At 45.5% G+C, this 20,365-nt stretch overlaps 1 protein-coding gene across 3 annotated transcripts in view; it reads right to left on the bottom strand.

The window, feature by feature from the left end:
• Positions 1-17,312, bottom strand: part of pth2ra (parathyroid hormone 2 receptor a) — a 36,805-nt gene extending 19,493 nt beyond the window's left edge. The window contains exons 1-6 of one of the 3 annotated variants that reach the window (XM_055505180.1): positions 17,182-17,312; positions 10,370-10,475; positions 8,669-8,779; positions 8,353-8,474; positions 5,819-5,916; positions 1,526-1,709 (exon numbers count right to left, since the gene is read on the bottom strand). In XM_055505180.1, the coding sequence (XP_055361155.1) occupies positions 1,526-1,709; positions 5,819-5,916; positions 8,353-8,474; positions 8,669-8,779; positions 10,370-10,475 (621 nt within the window). In that variant the 5' untranslated portion in view covers positions 17,182-17,312. Of the gene's footprint in view, positions 1-1,525; positions 1,710-5,818; positions 5,917-8,352; positions 8,475-8,668; positions 8,780-10,369; positions 10,476-13,973; positions 14,568-15,162; positions 15,776-17,181 lie in introns of those variants that run through there. The other 2 variants (XM_029137397.3, XM_055505179.1) reach the window with 2 other exon arrangements.
• Between the last annotated feature and the right edge of the window lie 3,053 nt (positions 17,313-20,365).

Here is a 20,365-nt window from a genome sequence, read left to right as displayed (position 1 = left end):
CAGCTCCAGCTTTGACTGATGCATTATAAATTCCAACTGACAGGCCCTAATCTCTCCCATTCACTCTCCTATCGCTTGAGAGGAAGCACAGTGTGACAGGTTAATTACACTGATCAAAAAAACAAACTCAGTTGTAACTACTGATGTTCAAGATTGTGAAAAACAAATATTTATAATAATAATACACTCATTCAAGATCCCCAGATATGCAAACAAATGTGGAGGGTCTACATACGGCAAAAGACTCAAATTAATTGATTGGAATCTAATATAGGAAAAAAAATTGTGTTACTTTAAAGTAGTTGAGTTTGAACTAAAAAGTTCTTACATGAGATGGAAAAATGGGAAAAAAAACACTTATTTATTTCAAAGCGCAGGCCACAGCATCACAATGAGGAGGAAGCCTTCAGAAAAGTTTTTAATCGTGGCTCTTAACCAAACCAAGAAAATGCCTCTAATTAACTCGCCCACTTGCAAGTTTTGTCTTATCCGACGACTGGGATCAGTGTGGATTCGCTAAAGTAGGGCATTTGAACACAGACAGTGGATCCGCTTGAAACAGTATGAAATTTGCACGTGGGTCTGAACAGAGTGTTCCAACCCTAGGTTATCCTGCAGACCTCTGAAGGCCTGACTCACATTTGCCATAGAAAGCTGTTTGATGGGAAAAACCTTCAGTCGGGATCAACAATGAATTTAATGCTTCACTTTCAATTAATATATTCATATCATTACTGTAGCTGGAGTCTGGCAGTAAACAAAGCTGAGCTTGTGCCTGTGTTTACTGTCAGTAATCATACCTCTCTATGGAGTAATTGCACTGAAACTCGGCATTAAGCAGAAGAATAGAGCTGAATGACTGTAATTAGGCCTATGTAGGAACAGGTAAGGTCTTAACACTAATGTTTACAACACTCACGACTTGCTTAGCTGGAATGAAGCGACGTCTAAAAGCAACTGTCAACAAGCGGCTGAAATCAATGACTAGTCAATGAAAGCCTATTAACATTCATAAGCCCTCTGTTTAAATATGCTTCCTGAGCAGAATGTCTCTAAGTAGGAGCCCTGAGATTAAAGGCAGCAGCCTCCTCATCCACAGGGAAGCACCCCTGTAGTGACACTGAGTAACACAGGGCAGGGACGGATGAAAACACATCTAAAGACAAGGCAGCACTTTAAAACGGGCTTTTGTTAAATCAGTAGAGTTTTGGTAGAAGACGGGGGAGACAATCCAGAGGGACGTTCAGCTGAAGCGACGTGCTTTCACTTCAACCCGCTCATTCAAAGGAGAAGCCATATTTTGAAATCCATTTGGTGGAGGATTCTGGCACCGGCGCCTGGGAAACTTCCTGACATGATGCATGTTGTGTCTCCAAGTGTTCAGAAGACAAACGAGACAACAGATGCGTCTTTTTTTAATTATACATTCCAGAATCCAGCGTTCAGGGCAGCATTAATAATAATTGGACGCGTTTCACATCAGTCGCCCAGATGCGTTTTTTAGACAAAAACAACGCTTACTCACATACTGAGCCTTGTCCAGCGACGCCATGCTGACTGTTTTGAGGTTGTCCAACAGGGTGGAGTCAAAGTCCTGCAGTCCAACGCTGGAATAGACGACCTTGTCCTTTACGAAGATGCTGACGGCGCGCAGCATGAAGGACACAAACAGGTGCATGTGGATGTAGTTTCTGGTGCAGTGAAGACGCCTGCAGAGGAAGCAAGAATCGATCAATGCGTCCAATCACAATAGAATACGCTCGATATTTCTCCAAAAACCCATTTTTAATGTTTGACCTGAAGGTGAAAGAGCATGTGGGAGGAACTACCGTACCAACTCCCCACGTATCAACTCAGCGACCGGTTCCAGGATGAAATGGAAGAACAGCAATTGCGACTGAAAGATTGTAACACTCCCGGTCTGATTCCAGCGAATGGCTTTAATCACGTCGCCTTGTTTTTCCCGTGTTCGCCGTCTCAAACCCGTAATAGAGGTTGTGTGCAAAAAACAAAACAAAACAAAAAAAAAAACAATTTAGGCGGCATCGATCAGAAAACGCGGCCGACCGGTTGTGCAGAGCGCGCGAGTCTGTTGGTGTCAGAGCGGGTGAAAGTGTTGGTGCAGCAGAAAAGCAGCGCAGCTTCGTTTGCTGTTACATCAAACTCTCTGTCACGGACTCTACGCCGCTCCTCACTGCATCATAGCTGCAGCACAGGACTTCGGGCCTGGTGCCAACAAACTGTGGTCCTTGCAGAAATTCAGAATAAAAGCCAGCACAGCAGTTGTTGAGTCTCACTGACATGTGTGCATGTTCATCAGAAACAATGAATAACGCGCTCTGCTGCACCACATAATGTGTATGAGCATATATTTCCTCCTAGTCTATGATGGGGTTCAACTGGGTTGAGTGCTGTATTACTTAAACAGCAGAGGCAGCGAGAGCTGAAGGAGGACGAGCTTCGTGGAGTTCCTGACACGGCTCCAAGCGGCCGCGCCGCATCTGGAACACTGTGTTTTAATCCCACTCTGGGCTCTGGGTGTCTGGAGGGTCCAGTGGGACCTCCCGATCTCCTAATCGACCCCTTTGTTCCGCTCTGTGTGTGAAACAGTGGGGCTCGTTCAGTTCGTGCCTTCGGCAGCGTCACAGTCAACAGCTAATGTTCTGCAAAGTTTGCACTGAGCCAAATAATGATGCTCTGCTTTTTGTACCAAGACTGTGGGGACCACAGTCAGCAAATTATCCCAGAACGCATCTGCAGTGTCTCCCAGCACTTGGTGCCACCTGCTAGGCTTCATTTAAATAATAATAAACAAATCCTAATTACAAAGCCTTTATTTGTTCATACTGTAGTCATGTCTCATGTTGTTGACAGTTGCTGCACCACTCCCTACACTGTTTTGTTCATGACAACTCTGACACTGTTCGTTATTATTTTATATTCATCCATTCTGAACAGTGGCTATTTTTGTGGAAGTCAGGTCATTGATGTAATGCTCCATCACAGTGGCTGCCAACAGCAAACCTCATCATCACTGTGACAAAAATATTACTTCATGACTAGTTAATAAATGATTTAAGTATTTTGTTTATTCAAGCATGTTCACACTTCATCTGTCTCTGACTGTTGTTATTATTCATATAAAAGAAAGATATACAGTGCATACAGTATATCTTCATATTACTGTATATCTGTCTACACTACAGTATGTTTTCTCCTCGATCTGAAGCGTAGTTTGCTACAATTTAAAAAATGATGCATTCATAGATTTAATGCAGGTAACAAGATCTTGGTTTTTCAACAAAACAAGGTTTTGTTTTTAAGGCAACATTTCCAGCAGTTTGAAGAGGATGTGTTCCTGTACAGTATATTAACAACAAAACCGAACTTATACTGCAGCTGTTTTGCTTCCTTTGGTCATGGAAACCAGTACCAGGACCTTGTTTTTTCTGATGAAGATGTTGTAGCGTAATGTGAAGTTCTCTATGACTCTGCTATTGTAGGACGTATCCAGGGTGGTGACGTCACACAGTATCAGGGAGTGGTGGACAGTTTTGTGGACTGGTGTGGACAGAACCACCTCCAACTGAACATCAGTAAAACTAAGGAGCTGATGATAGACTTTAGGAAATCTGGGAGTGCTGTCACCCGTCTCACTATTAAAAAGGAAGAGGTGGAGGGGGTGAAAGAGTACAGTAGTTCCTGGGAGTGTACTTGGACAATAAACTGGACTGTAAAAAGAACTCCTCAGCAGTGAACAAGAAGGCTCAGAGCAGGATGTACTTCCTGAGGAGGCTCAGGTCCTTTAGCGTCTGCAGCTCCATGCTGAGGATGTTCTATGAGTCTGTGGGTCCAGTGTTTTACGCTGTGGTCTGTGGGGCAGCAGCATGAATGTAGCAGACAGTAACAGACTGGACAAAGTGATCAGGAGGGCTGGTTCTGTTCTGGGGGTGGAGCTGGACACCCTACATGCTGTAGCTGAGAGGAGGATGCTGGTCCAACTCCTCTCTATAGACGACACCTCCACCCCCACACAGTGTGTGGCTGGACAGAGGAGCACCTTGAGCCAGAGGCTGATCAGTATTAGGTGCTCCACAGAACGCTGGAGAACCTTCCTACTGGTGCCATCAGCCTGTACAACTCCTCCTCTGTCTGTAAGGGTTGATCTTCATCCATGCAATAACATGTATAATAAAATTTTAGCTACTGTAGTAATTAGATGTGAATGTGTGTAGATGTGGTGGCATTTTTATTTTTAATCTCGCTACAATCTTGTGTGGACCTCCAACTGTGATTAATCTAGGGTTATATCCCCAAATGTGCCTTTGTTGAGTTTCCCAAAATAAAGTTTGTTTGACATATCAATGTATAAATCAATCCGCTAAAACTCCCTCATACAGTATTTACCGTAAATCGTAATTTTTCGATCGCTCTCCCGCTTCACTGGCGCCACTTCACATAAGTGGGCTCTCGTCATTACATATGGTTTCAAGTGAGCAGGCATTGCCAGCGGTTTGAAGTGCTGATGGAATGAGAACGATTACACTGACTGTAAAATGTCACAAAAGCCCAAAGTGCAGCGCCGGTGGAATTACAGGATTAAAGGCAGCTGAAATGGTTGTATTTTAATCAGAGACGGCGCGTGAGGTGGAGAGACGACCTCCATAGGCACCAAGAGGAGAGAAGACGCCCCTTCGTTGTATGTGAAACCTTGAATTGTCCTCATTTTAAGTCAAGTGTGTTGAAGTTGTTTGCCGTCCTACACAAACAATACGCACACCTGCGCACAAAACGGATGTCATTGACTGAACTCGTACTCTAGCTGTTCACAGGTCCAGTGTTGGGTTTGTCTAATGAACACGTCCAGTCAGCTTCACAATGTCGTATTTGTTGATAATTGTACTGTTGGTGCAGATCACATTTTATGAAGACGGTCTAGTGATAATTGGTGGAGGAACTGTGTGAAAGGAAGGAAAGAGCAGCATTAAAATTTTGATTTGAAGCTTGTGTTACATATTTTGATTTCTCCTGAGACCAGCTACAGTAATTTAATAAAAAAATTCCATTTTGAACATTTTTCAGAAGGAACCTATTCTGTCCTGAGTTTCTACTCACAGGTGAAAATTAAAGTTGTGTTTCCTTTGTCTTCTTGATGCCTGGCATTTCAGAAATAATGGGGTTCATCCTGTAAAGTAGGTCACTGATATTAATATTTATCCCTCAAAAGAGTGATTTTATTTGTAATTAAGTACTCAACAAACAGTAACATTTAGTAATTACTGTTTAAATATACTGGATTTTATTAAAATACCACATGCTTGTCTTTGCTTGTGTCATCATTAGTCCTTTTGTTTCTACTTTCCATCAGTTGGTGAAGTTTTTTGTGTTCTTTATATTGTCAGAACCTTGTTCTCCTGCTTCTGCACTGATGGTGTTTTCATCAGTCAGCTGGGTTTTCCATTATTTGCATTCTTATTGTTCGTTCCTGCCTTGTGCGAATGTTGAATGTGCTTCCAGCATTGTTTAGACTTAGAGGTTTTTTAAATGTGACATCTCTTACTTCATCACTTGTGACGTGTGAATTGAGTTACTGTCATTTTACAGTGCCATTGTCATTGACAAACAAAATGTTTTTAAATGGCTTAAATGTTATTGCTGCTTTTTAGCTGATTCCCATAGAGTGGTTTCCTGTGCTATCTTTACATGCAAACGTCTCCCTTTTTAACGTAGCACAGATCTGGACCTGGAAAACTCTTTAACTTTAGTTCATACGTGACGATCCGAGGGCGTTTTACTCAAACAGCAGTTTATTGCTTACCTGAAATAGCCTATGATTAAGATGGCCACCAGCAGGGAGCTGAAGGACACGGCGTAGCCGATGGTGTACATGACGTACAGGCGCTCAAAGAAGTCTTGCTGTAAACACAAAGAGAAAAAAAATGGCTATAGTTAAAAGTCAAACACTCACAGGCAGTGGTTAAACAGGAGAGCTCATCACTGTGGTCTCGCTTATTAAATTATATGTTGGAGTTAGAACTGACACTAATGCCTCCACGCAGCCAGTGCAAATGTCAGCTTGGGTTCTGGATCACTGTAAATATGTCAGTGTGTGTTTCATCCGATGTTAATGAACACAGGGAAAGGATGGATTTGTGTAGGCCTGCTACACACACACACACACACACACACACGAACACACACACACGAACACACACACACACGAACACACACACACACACACACACACACACACACACACACACACACACACACACACAGATTTAACCCTTAATCCTCCATAGATGAAAGGTCCCTACACTGCAAAAGCATGTGATCCGGAGAAAGCTAAGATTATGTCAAGTCTGAGATTATGTCGCCCTTTCACGCAGCGATCGGACTCCGGAGCCGGTAGATACAGCTGATACCATGAACAAGTAAAGGCTAAAGCGCCACCCGGCGATACGATGCCTTTCAAAGTGCAGATGAATGGTCACACAGACCAAACAGAGGTCAGTCGGCATGATGGGATCATTCTACTTGCCTCAAATGTTCAGCCAGGTGACCTGAAAATCTGTCAAACACTGAATAAAAGTAAAACTAAGTAGAAATGTTCAAATAAAAGACAGGCACTCGATACTTTAAGCACTACACTGATGTATTTCTTCATTTTCTCCACCATTATATAAAGAGGCAAGGATGGTTAATAGAGATCCTGACATTTGACCGTCATTTAAAAGGTTAGTCACATTACTCATAATCATTTCTTTCACTGGCGTCCAGCCACAGCTATTAGTTTTATTAATGTCGCTAACTTAACAGAATAAGTCATAAGTTTAAGGTTAAATGAGGTTTTTGAAGCCACTGTATCTTTGAAACTATGTATGAACTCAACTTAAAGTCTGAAATGCTACACTTTTTCCATAAGAGTCATCTGCAACAGTCGAACAGGACTGTTTCCACTTGCAGAAACCACCAGGATATTGATAAATTTACAATGCAATGCAGTTTATTGAACAGAAAAGGCGGAAAAATCAATCAATCATGATCAAAGCATGAAACTGCATCATCCACTGTAATCAGCTGGGACTGAACACATGACAGCTGTCACACGGTTGGATCATCTGACTGGTTTGGGACAAACAGAAGTGATTCGCTTCACGTTGGGCACAGACACATAAGATAGACTCCTTGTGCTGCTTTCTTAACTGTCTGTGATGTTCAACACACACTGTGTTAAACATTTATATTGAGCACGTTAAGCTGTCAAACAGGAATCAATAGGCCTGTACATTACTGCTATCTCTGTTAGTGAGCTTCACTCACCACAGTGACTCAAACTCTTTTGACAGGTGCCCACAAATACACATCTAACAGTAAGATGATTTTCCCGTCTGCTGGGCTGTAAATAAGTACGTTTCTTAATGTCTTTATGGGTGAGGTGATTATTAAGTATAGTAATAAGTGTCCTAAAAGTGTCTACGCCACACAAATTAAGTCCTGATGAGTTGATTAATGTTGGTTCTATGTCAATCAGAGGAGCTAACTGAGACCTTGAAGACGTTTAAAGCAGTAATTACAAATCTAAAAGTACAGATGCATAATACTTTCATACATCCTGAGTTCTAAATAAATCAGTCGCAAACTGCCAGCAGTTCAGAACTGGAGCCTGTGATGAGGGGTCTCAACTTGACACGGCTTTGTACTTCAGGGTAATGAGGCAAAAAACCATAGGAGCCTCTGCTTCAGCTGAGCAGGAGCTTTGAAGCTCTATATCACAGAACAGCATGATAAAGCACACGCTTCCTCAAAGAGCCTCTGCAGTCGTTCACACCAGCCAACACATTACGTGGCCCCGAGGATCCTGTTGAGGTTGCAACTCTGGCCGCTGCATGTGTTCCCTGTGTGTCCATGCACGGTACAGTATATCACCACGCCTGCGCCCCCACACACGTCCTTCAGTGTTTTTTTATTTTTATTATTTTAACAGCTGTCCATAATTATTGAAGGTCCTGAAGTTCATTAAATCCTCTACTGTAAGTCAGTCTCATGAGGTCAGGAAGGGACGGCGTGGGGCTGCAAAATGATGCAGCGACAGCAAGGTGTGCCCTCAATTCACCAGCAAATGACCCCACATCGTCCCCTCCTCCATGTTGCACAGGGCTGGACATGATGAAAAAACAAACAAAGCCTGCAGACTCTAGGTCCTTCTTTTTATTACTATATGGTTTGGCTATCACATAAATATGACTGATTGTCTTATTTTAGCTGTTTAACATCACAGTGTCTTTGAAAGGAGTCTGACAGGTATTAAATGTGTATCTGCTGCCTGAATAATTTAAAGCCATACTTAACCTTCCCCTCCTCATCACTGGGCTGAAGGAAGCGCAGACACTCTGAGTAGTTGGTCCATGTTTTGTTCCAGCGGTCCACAAACACCCAGGAGCCGTTGACATCGCATTTCCTATAAGCGTGTCCTGTGAAAAGAATCTGTGCAGTTGAGCAAACTATGCAGTGTCACACTGTCAGAAATGTACGATTACCAGGTCAATACTGCAGCTCATACCAGACGTAGTGTTCAGCGTAAGCTAAAAAATGACAGCCATCCCTTGTGACGCCCTAGTTCTGAGTCCTGGCAATAGCAGATGTGAGAAAAATGAAATTGCTTAACCTTTGTGATTGAAGTCATAGATGTAGGATGGACAGGGAACCTTGGTAACCAGCCCAGGGGAGCCGTGGGGCCAGCAGATCAGCCCATCCCAGTCTGGAGGACACACGTCGTCTGCAGCGAGAGGGGGTCGGAGGTCAGAGGTCACGGTTCACCTGCATTTCTTAAAGCCATCCACAGCCAAATGCTCATTTGTGCCATATATTTAGAATAATTATCATATAGACTTGACTTTCATACAGTTAACCAGCTTTAACTCTAAATTGTTATTAGCTGTTATTATTATTGTTGTGATTTTTAGGGAGAATCGAAACAGGCTGATGAATATTGTTTATACACTAAGCAACAACTAATAAACAAGAACCTCCTTTACTTTGATAGAAGGGAGATAAAAACAGCCCTTTAACTAAAGAGGAACAGGCTTAAAATGTCCAGTGAAGAAGCGTTGCTGTGGCGCTAACTCCTGCAAAAGCGTTACAGACGAGAGAATGTGCGTCTCCGGGAAAAACGTCCCATTGCCGCACTCACGCTGAAAGTGACGGGAATGGTTGCAGCATGACATGCCTACTTATCACCTCCACCACATCCTACCATGAAGCGCGTGTGAAGAACAGCTTCAGAAGCGGAGGGGAATTATCTGCTCACATGTTGTTTCTTGACTTAGACCTGAGGCGTCATACGTGTTACAGTGATGCCTGCTGTTTATTTATAGGCGCTCGGAATGAGCTGATTGAATTTTTCTAGTAGCGCACAAAGAGCGAGACGCTACACGTGTTACGCGTGTGAAGTGGCCCTGGACGCGGATGAAAGGGCTCCTTGTTTCGTTATAATGTGCGTGAGTACGACTCCATGGCCTCAGTAACAAACACACAGTGGAGTCAGTTTATGTATGTTTGCATTTATTTATGCAAAAAAAATTGCAAATGCAGAAAAAGGAAACGTTTATAAATGAGTAAATGAGCTGAGATCAATTAATTTTACCTTGCTCTGAGATTAGGCTTTTCACAGTGACAACAAAAGAAAAATGCATTCACGGTTTGATCGCTTTATTGTGAACAAAGCGCTGAGACAAGAATAAATCTTTTATTTTCAATAAAAATGGAAAAACTAGACCGTCAGTCAGATCAACAAGTGATTATGAAGAGCCTCATTCATTCAGCCTTCCTATCGGACGGCGTCGACGGCGGCCTGCGAGCGCCGCCGGCTCTGACTGCGCGCGTAATCACAAAACGCTTCTCTTGTGAAGGCTGAGAGTCATTTACACACACTTACGACAGCCGGAGGCCAAATGGGCCCTGAACGCACCGCGCCCCACGTCCGCCCGCTGCAGGCTGCATTCTATTACTTTGTGTGGCGCTAAATCCCTTAAACCATTCAACCCAAGAGCGACGGGGCTTCGCTGAGCATGACCGGCTCTGCTGTGGGGTTTAGTTCAGAATCAGAAGACAGTAAAAACCAACAACTAGGAGAAAATAGGACCAGAACACTGTAACCTGAGCCTCAATCAGTCACTAATTAGATTTGTGGGTAATAAAATCCCACCTGACAAGTCACAATTAAACGTTTTGCCAATATGTATGTAATGCATCCACAGCAGCTGAGAGGAGCTGCTGAACTTATTCTGGGGTGTGATGCATCAGGATTGCTGCTAGAACCGAGCCTGAAGCACCGTTTACGGCCGTTCGCAGTCGCTCCGCTTGGTACCTGTGGACTCCAGGTCAACGTTGGAGAGGTTCTGGTAGCACTGCAGCTTGATTTCATACAGGATGTACATCTGCTCCTGCGCGGAGAGAGGCCCGTCGAAGCCCATCTGTGGAGCAAGAGCACATCTGTCACAGGGATCCAGGGAAGAAGACGAGGGCGTCACACAGCAGCATCAATAATGCATGATGCATTCAGAGGAAAGGAGCCTGAACAACAGGTCGCACTGAGCTGCCTGAAGTGGTCCACACTGTTCAAGGCTGCAGCCTAACGTCTGTGTAACTCAGTCACTTTTAGATTCACGCTGCAGAACTTCATCATAATGTGAGGTGAACAGTCACAGCAGGACAGCTGAGGTATTCCTCTCTGAAGCCCCACACACACACACACACACACACACACACACACACACACACACACACACACAAGGTCAAACCCTGCACATCACTCACCCCGTGCACATCTCCGTGAGACGCCGCAGGCTTTGACCGTGAATGTGTGATTTGTCAGGATCTGATGGCCTGATTGTATTGATTTCACATCCCGTGCTGCAGCTTCAGCTTCCTTGATTATAGCGTCATGAATATACAATCGATGCACAGGTAGCCCCGACCTGTACACTTGGCAGTTCACTCTATGACAAATAGCAACAGGGGTTTTTATCTTAGCCGATGCCTCCTGGTTGTAACAGCTGATCATATCTGCCTTCGCAGACGTACTCACGCGTGAGTCACCGCGCAGTCACGTGACTCGAAGTGTGATTTGTCATCAACGCGGCCGCGAGGGAGTCGTCCCCGTCCGCAGCAAACTGCATCTGTCGGACCATCTGACGAGCAGCTTGGGACGCGATGATGTGGAGACACAACAGCGTCACTGTTGAAAACCAGAACTACTCCTGAAGCACTGAGAGCAAAGCTAACGAACGGCTCCAGGGAAATGTGGGCGACAACGGAGAACTGGGGGTGTTGTTTAATTGTTTCAAAAGTTACAGCGATATGAAAAGAGGAACTATTTTGAACTATTCGTATAATAATCTAATTAAGGCTGTTTGGAATCTAAACAGAACCATTAGATGTGGCTTAAAAGGAGAAAGTTTTTGCGCAATGGTTTCATTCAAAAACATTTAGTCATCTCTGAAACAAAACAAAAATATAACCTTTGATCCAATGCATGTTTAAATAAAACAAAAAGTACTGTGTTTGATGTACATTATTTAGAAATGACATCATCTTCCTAATCTTTTCTTCTTCTGGTTGTCAGGGCTACGTTCCACAGGGGTTGAAATCTGGATCTGTGGCCCGAGACTCGACCTTTTCAGTGAGCGCTCTCTCTCTCTCTTTATCTCTCTCGCTCGCTCGTTCGCTCTCTCTCTCCCTTGTTTTGCTGTTGTCGTCTCTATTTGTCCAGGAGAAAACATCACATCCTTCCTGATCTCCTCCACATAATCATAATATATTCTCCTCAACTTCTCCATCGCTCCGCTCCATAAAGTCGTTTTTGACTCCACAGTTTAGTCTTGTTCACAGCCACATGGTTTATTGCCACAGTGTTTCTCTCTGCCTGGTCAGCGCTGAGCTCTCGAGCTGTGGGACGCGCTCACACTGGATTTTTAAGAAAAGCAAAGCTATTTAGAGGAGCAATTCTCCAGTCTCCAAAGACTTGGAGACTGCTACTGTATGGGTTTTTAGCTTTTACATATTTGGAGCGTTTATATTCTCCCCATGCTCGCATGCATTTCCTGTGGGTTCTCCTAACATTTTAAACCCATCCAGTCAGAGATCAAAGCTGACTTGAACTGACCTGTAGGCCTGTGATTGCTGTGGCCCTCTCTGTGTCACAGATACACCTCTCACCCTTTGGAAGTTAGACATTCCTCAGCCTCCACCCCCGGCATCAGAGCTCCTTCTAGATGTGTCATTTCAGAGTCTTACTGACCAGGATCCTGTCATATTTATCATTTAGTGTTACCTTCGGACATGATTATAGTCCAGGAGGCTCGATGCCAAAGCTGCACCTGCTATGTTTGAACAAAGACATCGTTATGGACTCAATCGGTCCCATGTCACCTGTCAGGGAGCCGGCTAGCAGGAGATGCTAACGGACCATTAGGCTGCCCAATCAACCGTGTGGGAGAGCATCTCTGCCCACTGGTAATATCTTCATGCTTAAGCAAAGCTGAGCAGCGGACGCAGCGAAAGAGACTGGGTTTCTTCAAATGTCACTCACACGAGAAATAATTAGGGATAATTGCTTTCAATAATTTGTTCCGCCTCAGCGAATCATGGAGCTGCTGTGGTGAGAGAGCGTGACACCAGAGGTGAAGCAGGACACTGGACAGCTCTGTTAAAACTGCACTACTGGATACAGTAACACATGAGCGTCGCTTCACCAATATCTTTTCTGGATCATGTACCAAATCGCACAAACACACACACACACACACACACACACACACACACACACAAACACAGAACTGTGGCCATGAAAGGAGTTGGAGAAGCAGTTGCTGGTGAGCATTTTGCAGGCTCCAGGAATGTGTTTAGCAAAAGCACATAAAGATCATTTCAAAGACACGGGGCTGCACAATGAGATTGGAAGAGAGGAGGAGGGGAATGAAAGGAAAGAGGTGGGAGTGAAGACAGCAATGGAGGACTCACAGCTTTACCATTTCCTTTTGATGTTAGCAAGAAATGTGCTGAGTCGGCAAAGTTGCGGCGGACGCTCACGAGTTTCAGGTGATCAAACACTGTTTACCTGGGTTTAATGTGATGACATAATCACACAGTGGAAGGCATCTACATTCCTAACTCAGATGTTTGTTTACATGTGGAATCAGGGAAGTTTACAGTCTTGTAATTGGATAATGTCACACTGTGTGTGTTCAAATCATCCCCGTTTGAGCGTTTAAGAGTCAAACTAGCGCATGTTTGTTCACCCCAGATTTAAAAATAGCGTCAGCAAGCGTTTTTAGAATATGTCGGCGTACGTTTCACTTGATGGTAGAACGGCTGGATGCGCCTTTTTCCACAGATGTTACCGATAAAACCTCAGCGCCCACAGAATCCATAGATCTATTCACATGCTAATATGCCTGCAGGCGAAACCGCAGATAATATTTCAAAGAGGAAGGTGCTGATTTGTCGATGGGGACCGTGCGCTTCGAAGCGAGCCGTGTGTCATGTTTTCGTTTTGTTTTTTTTATCTTCAAACATTCACTTTGCATGTGATGTCTGCACATTTAGGACATGGCGCCCCGTGATTATTTCCATCTGAATTACACGAGGCAATCATCTAGAACATCATCCAATTTCAGGAGCCACCATAGGCATTCAGCTCCGTGACAATGTTCTAGTGATAGCACCAATTTTATAAAGCCAGTTAGGGAAGTGGCTGAGAGCATTAAAAATACTTGCACATTTGTATTGTAAGGATGAAGACTGTGAATGTGCCAGGCCTCGCAATCGATTCCTTAACAAAAGCCTCAAAGCCCTGACGTTTCCGCGCAAACACAAAACAGCCAGAATGTGTGTTCAGTCCTAAAAGTGCACAGTCATGCCTTTCTCAGGAACTTCTGCCACTTGGCACGACCCGACCGCACAAACTTTACCTGGTCTGGCTCCAGGACTCGCTGCACTGCTCCCCGAAGCTGAGAATTAGTTTCACAGGGACGCAAACAAGGAAAACTGCACACGCAGGTGGATGTAACTGCTGCAGCTGCACATGTTCGTTCCTGTTCCTGGAAACACTACAGGGCAGCTGTCGTGTCAGCTGGAAATGATGTCGGGAGGTAAACTAACAAAACATGAACGAACAGCTGACGACTCGGAAAATGCCTTTTTACTCACATATGAGTGCTTGGAGGTTGGACTGAGCTCAGCCCGTTGACCCACTTTAAGTCACACTGCTGCAGGAATGTGTGTCTTCGCATTAGAAAAAACACTGTTTGAATGTGATTTGTCCATATTCGCAGAGCTTGTGTCCCGACGGCGCTGTCCATGGTGCTGATGAGGCTCAACTCAAACTAGTGTCAAGCACAACTATTAAAACCATTTTCCAAGCACACTTCACTCAACAACTCAGTCTCTTTTAAAGGACACTGACTAATCCCTGGTGCTTCATGATTGGTGTCATAATAATACTCGACCAAAGCTCATGTTCCTCACTTTTAGTCTAACTTTGTCATGAATAATATGAAGGGATAATGTAATTTCCTCACCCGGAGGACCTGCCTGTTTCCACTAGGTTGCCAGGTATTGACTTAATTAGACGCCATACAGGCTGGGCACACCTGATCAAACGTAATTTGTAAAGCATCCAAAGACGGAAGGGCAGAAACGGAGCTTATCGATGCGAAGGGGGGGGGGGGACAAACAGCTCCTGAATGTCAACGCTGGCATTAAGAGCGGACAATCTTTTTTTGTTCAGCGACGATCTATAAAAAGGTCAGCCGTGAAAAGGAGCCTGACAGGACGGTCACTTATCAACAGGTTGCACGATGTTGACGAGGTGTGGACAAATTACTTATTGTGCTGAGAAATTGGAGTAAAAAACCGCATGACTCATGCTGATGAGCGCATCTCTGTGCCTCTGAGCCCAGAATTCAGTAAGCTTTAAATTATAAGGACTGAGACACATATTAGTTATTCACATATTTGCTGCTGTGTCTAATGTAGCTGCTCATTGCGGTCACACGTGCCCGCTATTATTTGCGTGGGCATTTCTTAGTAACAGGCGCAAAATGCGTAAAACTCTAAAACCAGTCTGATTAGAAGATAGTGCGGATCATTGCGCCTTACCTGTGCGCCAGTTGAAGTCCAGCACACAGAAAAGTTTAAGACAAATATCCACAAGAGCAAATTCATAGTTCGCCCGTCCGCCCCGTCGTCCATCGGTGGAGAAATAACGCTACACGTCAATATTAATCCACGCGACTTGGTTCCTGGAATAAACATCTCCTCTGCTTCCGGCGCATCGTCCGCTGGCGGCCGCACATTAATAAAAAGTTTCACCGCAAGTCGTGCTCCGACGCGGCGCCGCGCGGCTCACGCGGCTCACTTGTATCACGGCGTACACTCCACGTGGTTTCTCCTCGTCCGCGTGCGTCCCGAGCGCCGCGCAGAGTGGGCTCCTCGCGCGCGAACGCTCCTCGCTCGCTCGACGTCTGCGCCGCGAGTGCCGGACGCACGCCGGCACCGGAGGTTCCCGTCAGGCTGCGGCGTGACACCCACGGAGGACGACGAAGAGCGACGGGGGCACGTGGGGCTTTACGCCCAGGGCGCATGGCGACGCTGAGGACTGCTCACGCACACGGGGCATTTTGAGCTCCTTTCCCACAGAGTGGAGCTAAACGCTGTCTGACCACGACGTGCGCGGCGGTTCAGACCCGGACCCCTCTGCGTCACGGCACCTGCGCGTCTCCTGATGACAGTATTGACGCACACTACGGGAACTACAGTTGTAATGTATCATGAGATATATACAACAACTATGTTGGGGGGGGGCTGGTTCAGCCCTAATTGTTCTGCTTCCAGAGCTGAAAACCAGGCATTAAAATGACAAACACGTCCATCAGCTGTTTTTAAGAGTGGGTCTTTTACCGTTTGTGGACTGGTTTCACCGTGTTACATTGTAAACGGGAGGGTCTCGTGTTGAATTGTATTGATCAAAACATTAAGATTTCCCCTTAATCAGGTCTCTCTGGGGGTAAGAAGAGATTGGTACTTATGTTTACACCCAAGGACTCGTTCATCACCGCCCCCACAGCCACACTGGGACCTCATGACACCCCCACTCCAAACAAATGTCCACTTTACCATGAATGGCGGTTAAAAATAGTCTTTAGATTTGTATTTCAGCATTAAAATGAAGGAGCTGAATACGAATGGGACCAGTTTTTCCGCAGCATTAGCACCTGGCCTCTGATCGTCTTCACCCTTTTCAGTTGCTAAACGCTGCTCAGCGTTCGCTGGCTGCTCCGTTCCTTCTTTGTTTTGTTGTCATCTTGGACATTGTGTTTTGAAAGCGCTTTCGCTTCCAAGGACTGCACGCTGGGCCTGAAATGGAAGCTGTCACAGCCTCATATGTGACTGGGTTCCCATCAGAGCCCGGCCCGTTTATGTGGTGCCGCTCGTCTGGACGGGTTGTGGCTCCGGGGTCGATGATGATCACGTGTTTTCTGCGTCAACTAACAAACGCACCCACGTCAAAGAGGCATCGGTTCCTGCAGAACGTTCCTGCAGAACGTTCCTGCAGAACCCTCATCTCACTCCGCCTTAAACATACGTCTAATTTTATTTGATCCAAAGACTGAAAATGCAGGTGACAAAGTCACACCAGGATAAAACTTCCTGCTTCGTCAAACAGCCTGACTCAGCATAAAATCTCACAATCAACAGCTCAATTCAGGATGAGTCATTGCCCTAGAGATTTGTATTGAGGTCCAGGTGGCCATGGTGCCGGTGGAGCCGACAAAGCGGGTCGAGGCCGAGGGGACCTTCATCCACCAGCGAAACCTTGGGCCGAACACAAACCTGCAGCTTTGTCCCCCCACTATCACGCGCTTTAATCAGGCTGCATTTAAGAATGAGCGTGAATAACAGCGCTGCACATCAGCACGCTAAAGCGGCTACTCCGCTTTGGCAGCGGCGCCGTTGGATTAAAACCCCCCGGCGCCATTTCCCTCCTCCTCTAAAAAGGCGCCTGAGCGTCGATGAGGCACTTTGAGCGTGGATCCCTAATTACGCGGCCCAGACAATCACGTCACATGCCTTTGGAGAAACGCCATGTAAATGCATTAGTGGCTCACGTCCACTCACCTGTTGTCTCCAGTGGATTCTGCCGTTTTAAAGGGCGCTGGGCCATTGTTCACTGGCCTCTTCCGTTCTGATCAAGTGTGTTTTTGTCATCGGTGCTGTTTCCCGGTGGTTGTGTTGCTGGGACCCCGGCCTCCACTCGCCGTGCACGCGGCTCAAGACGGATGTTTGAGTCTCTTACAAGCGAGGATGCGCGTGACTCAGCGCGTGAGTCACGTATAAATAAACAAGGCGGCTTTTATTGCATGCATTTGAATGGAGGATGACAGTGGTTCTGGTTCCAGTGAGCCGCTGTGAGGCCTTTTTGTTGTTTCCTTCTCTTTTCAACCTCAAACTCCTGGAGGGAAACTGCAATTTCACATTGTCTCGCGATCGGCTCAGCGGAGCCAAACAGGCAATAGATGATTCAACTATAGTCAAATTAAAGGTTCAAGTCGGAAGAAATCCAATAAGAAAGTCGTGAAAGTGGTATTCATCAATAATAAGAGAGGATTTTCCTGAACATGCATGGTTTAAATCCACAGTGTGGCATCATGTGACACCCCACTGGGTTATTTTCACATCTTACTGTTTGTGTCTTTAAGGGTGTGATTGGGTTTTGATTTGAATGTAATTGCACGTCGACCCGTGTCGCTTGCGTTTCGTGAGTTACAACAACCTGGAAAACTGGATTTCTAATTGTTTCTACAGTATCTGTCTCATGATGAAACCTACAGCAATACGTGCACCGCGTGCTAGGAGCCACTACCTCTGGCACGACTGCAGCAGAACGTGCAGACAGAACAGTTGTTTGGGTTTTTTTTTTAAAGGCAGAAACTTAAATGTCAGATCGGAACAAGGCGAGCGCCGGTTGTGTTGAGTTCTTTTTAAATAGAAACTGACGGTTAAGTTTCATGGAAAAGCTCCTCAGCCAGCGTGCTTGGTCTCCGGTACTCGCAGCCCGACAGGAAAGCGGGGGTTCTGATGGAGGCGGAGGGCCGCGTCCCGCTCCGTTCCAGACAGGCCTTCTTGCAAACGGAGAGGTGAAGCACCGCTGTGAGCTGACAACCCGCCCTCAGGTGCCGTACTCTACCTTCCACGTGTTCTCCACCACAGCCACGCTCTAATGTGAGCGTCCATCGATTCGAAACTTGCTGACTCGGCACTCGTGACCTTTTTTCTTGCACTGTGGAAAACCAAAAACATGTGGTTACTTGAGTTTCCTCCCACAGAGGCTCATTCAGGCTGGTGTGGTCGGTCAGTCTTGTTTCTGTCCGTTGGTCTGTCAGTCTGTTGGTATCACTTCCTGTCCTGCTTCTACTTGCTTTTACCTAATTCCCATTCGATATCTATATATTTTCCTCTTACTTGTGTGTGTGTTGCTTATTTCTTTATTAAATCCCGTATTTCTGCATACGTTGTGTGGGCCGTTCATGTCATCCTCCTCCCGTCTGTCTGTCTGGCCTCGGCCTCTATTTAGAGCAGCCCTGGCAAAGCATTGAGTTTAACTATTTCCCTGAAGGGATCGTGAGTCAGTCTGTCGCCCTGTTTGTCTCCTTCTAGCACTGTTTTGTGTGTGGGCTCTGAGATGCACCGCCCTGCATTTCGCCCAGTGACAGCTGAGAGCGGCTGCACCGGAGCCCCGATGAGCGGATTGAATAATGGATGGGTGCACATGGATGGTGGTGGATGCTAATGTGGTGTTGTGTGTACAGTGAAGGGGTGTGCGAGCCTCAAGGCCCGAAACAGGCAGCGTCTTCATGTAATTGAGAACTGGACGGTTTGGTTGCGTAAATGGCTGAAAAGGCCGGAAGTGACAGAGCTTTACTTCATGTACTGCATGTAAAATTAAGCAAAACTTGCATGTATTCTTTTGGAAATGTTAATTGTGTTAAAGTGATCTGTTGCCAGAGCTCATCTTGGGCCTAATTAATTCATTCACCCCCAAAGTGACATCGCCTCCTACAAATAATCTTGATCTGACACGCATCAAGTTTGCATTAGAAACTCCACTTCGGTGCCAGCATTCAGTGCCAAAGCAGGAAGTAGTGGGAGAGTCAGTCAAACCCTCGGCCGAAGGGTTTAATATCATAGTTGTGCCCAGTTCAAGCCTGACTCCTGCTCCTATTAACTTTCTGCAGACCCACGGGGTTCAGACCGGCCAAATCCACAGAACCCATTTAGGAGATCGTGCCGAAAGCGGAGCCGAGGCCTTTTCTGGATGACGAGTCGCTACCAAAAGGCATCAGCGATGCGAGTTTAGCTTCCTTCAAATAAATACACGCGCCCAATGCAATGTCCCTGCGGCGTAATGAGCACGCTGTTTTTGAAATCATTCTCTGGCTCCTTTTTTTTTTTTTTTTTTTTAAATAGCACATTATGTTATCGGTTTTTGAACGTTTTCATTTTGCAAACACTGACTGAAAAGCTGCGGGAAAACGCTCAGCGGCTGGAACTCGCCGACGATGTGAGAACTAATGCATTTTTATTACCGTCTATTTCAGATTTTTTTTCCATAAGTTGTCAGACACCTTCCACATGCCTGTCAGCTCCCCGTTATTTCAACAAATCATTCACTCGTCTGAGTGGAGTGAAGGAAGGTTGTTATTTATTGATTATTGCGAAGGGAAAAAGTCATTGTGATTTGCATGCACGGGGTCACGAGCAGCTGGAGTGAACACCCTGCATCCTCCACGAACGTCCATGTTGTAACGTAACCTCCCACTGCTGTCAGGCGTCATTAGCTCCAGCTCCACAGACACTTGAATGAGTGTGATAGAATCTAATGAAGCTCCTGTGCTTTAATCCACCAGCATTGCCAGGTTTGGTTCATTTACTGTACATTATGTGTCGCGATCCACTGTCTGGGTCTGTCATCAGTTCACTGTGCCTTCAGTATATTTCCAGGATGAGCAGCGAAGTCATGTTGACGATTTCAAGTGTTTTATTCCCCTGGGTCCAGTTTTCTGGACTGAACAGAAGTCAGATTCAACAAGTAGTGCGTCTACTAGTGTGAGAGTGTTTGTGAGTGAGTCTGTGTATTTAAGCTAAGAATTGCTTCATGTTCTTTGCTTTAGTTCAGGGAGGTCACATTCTAGTGTTATTTTATGAGCTGGGGTCTGTGATTTAAGTTAATGTTATTCTTTGGCCAGGAGCCTGTATTGAAGGTTTCCTATAGCTATTCAAGTATACTGTGTGACAGCGAATG

The sequence above is a fragment of the Betta splendens genome, chromosome 21 (assembly GCF_900634795.4).
Source record: "Betta splendens chromosome 21, fBetSpl5.4, whole genome shotgun sequence".
Lineage (NCBI taxonomy): Eukaryota > Metazoa > Chordata > Actinopteri > Anabantiformes > Osphronemidae > Betta > Betta splendens.
This window is presented reverse-complemented; position numbering and strand designations above follow the sequence as displayed.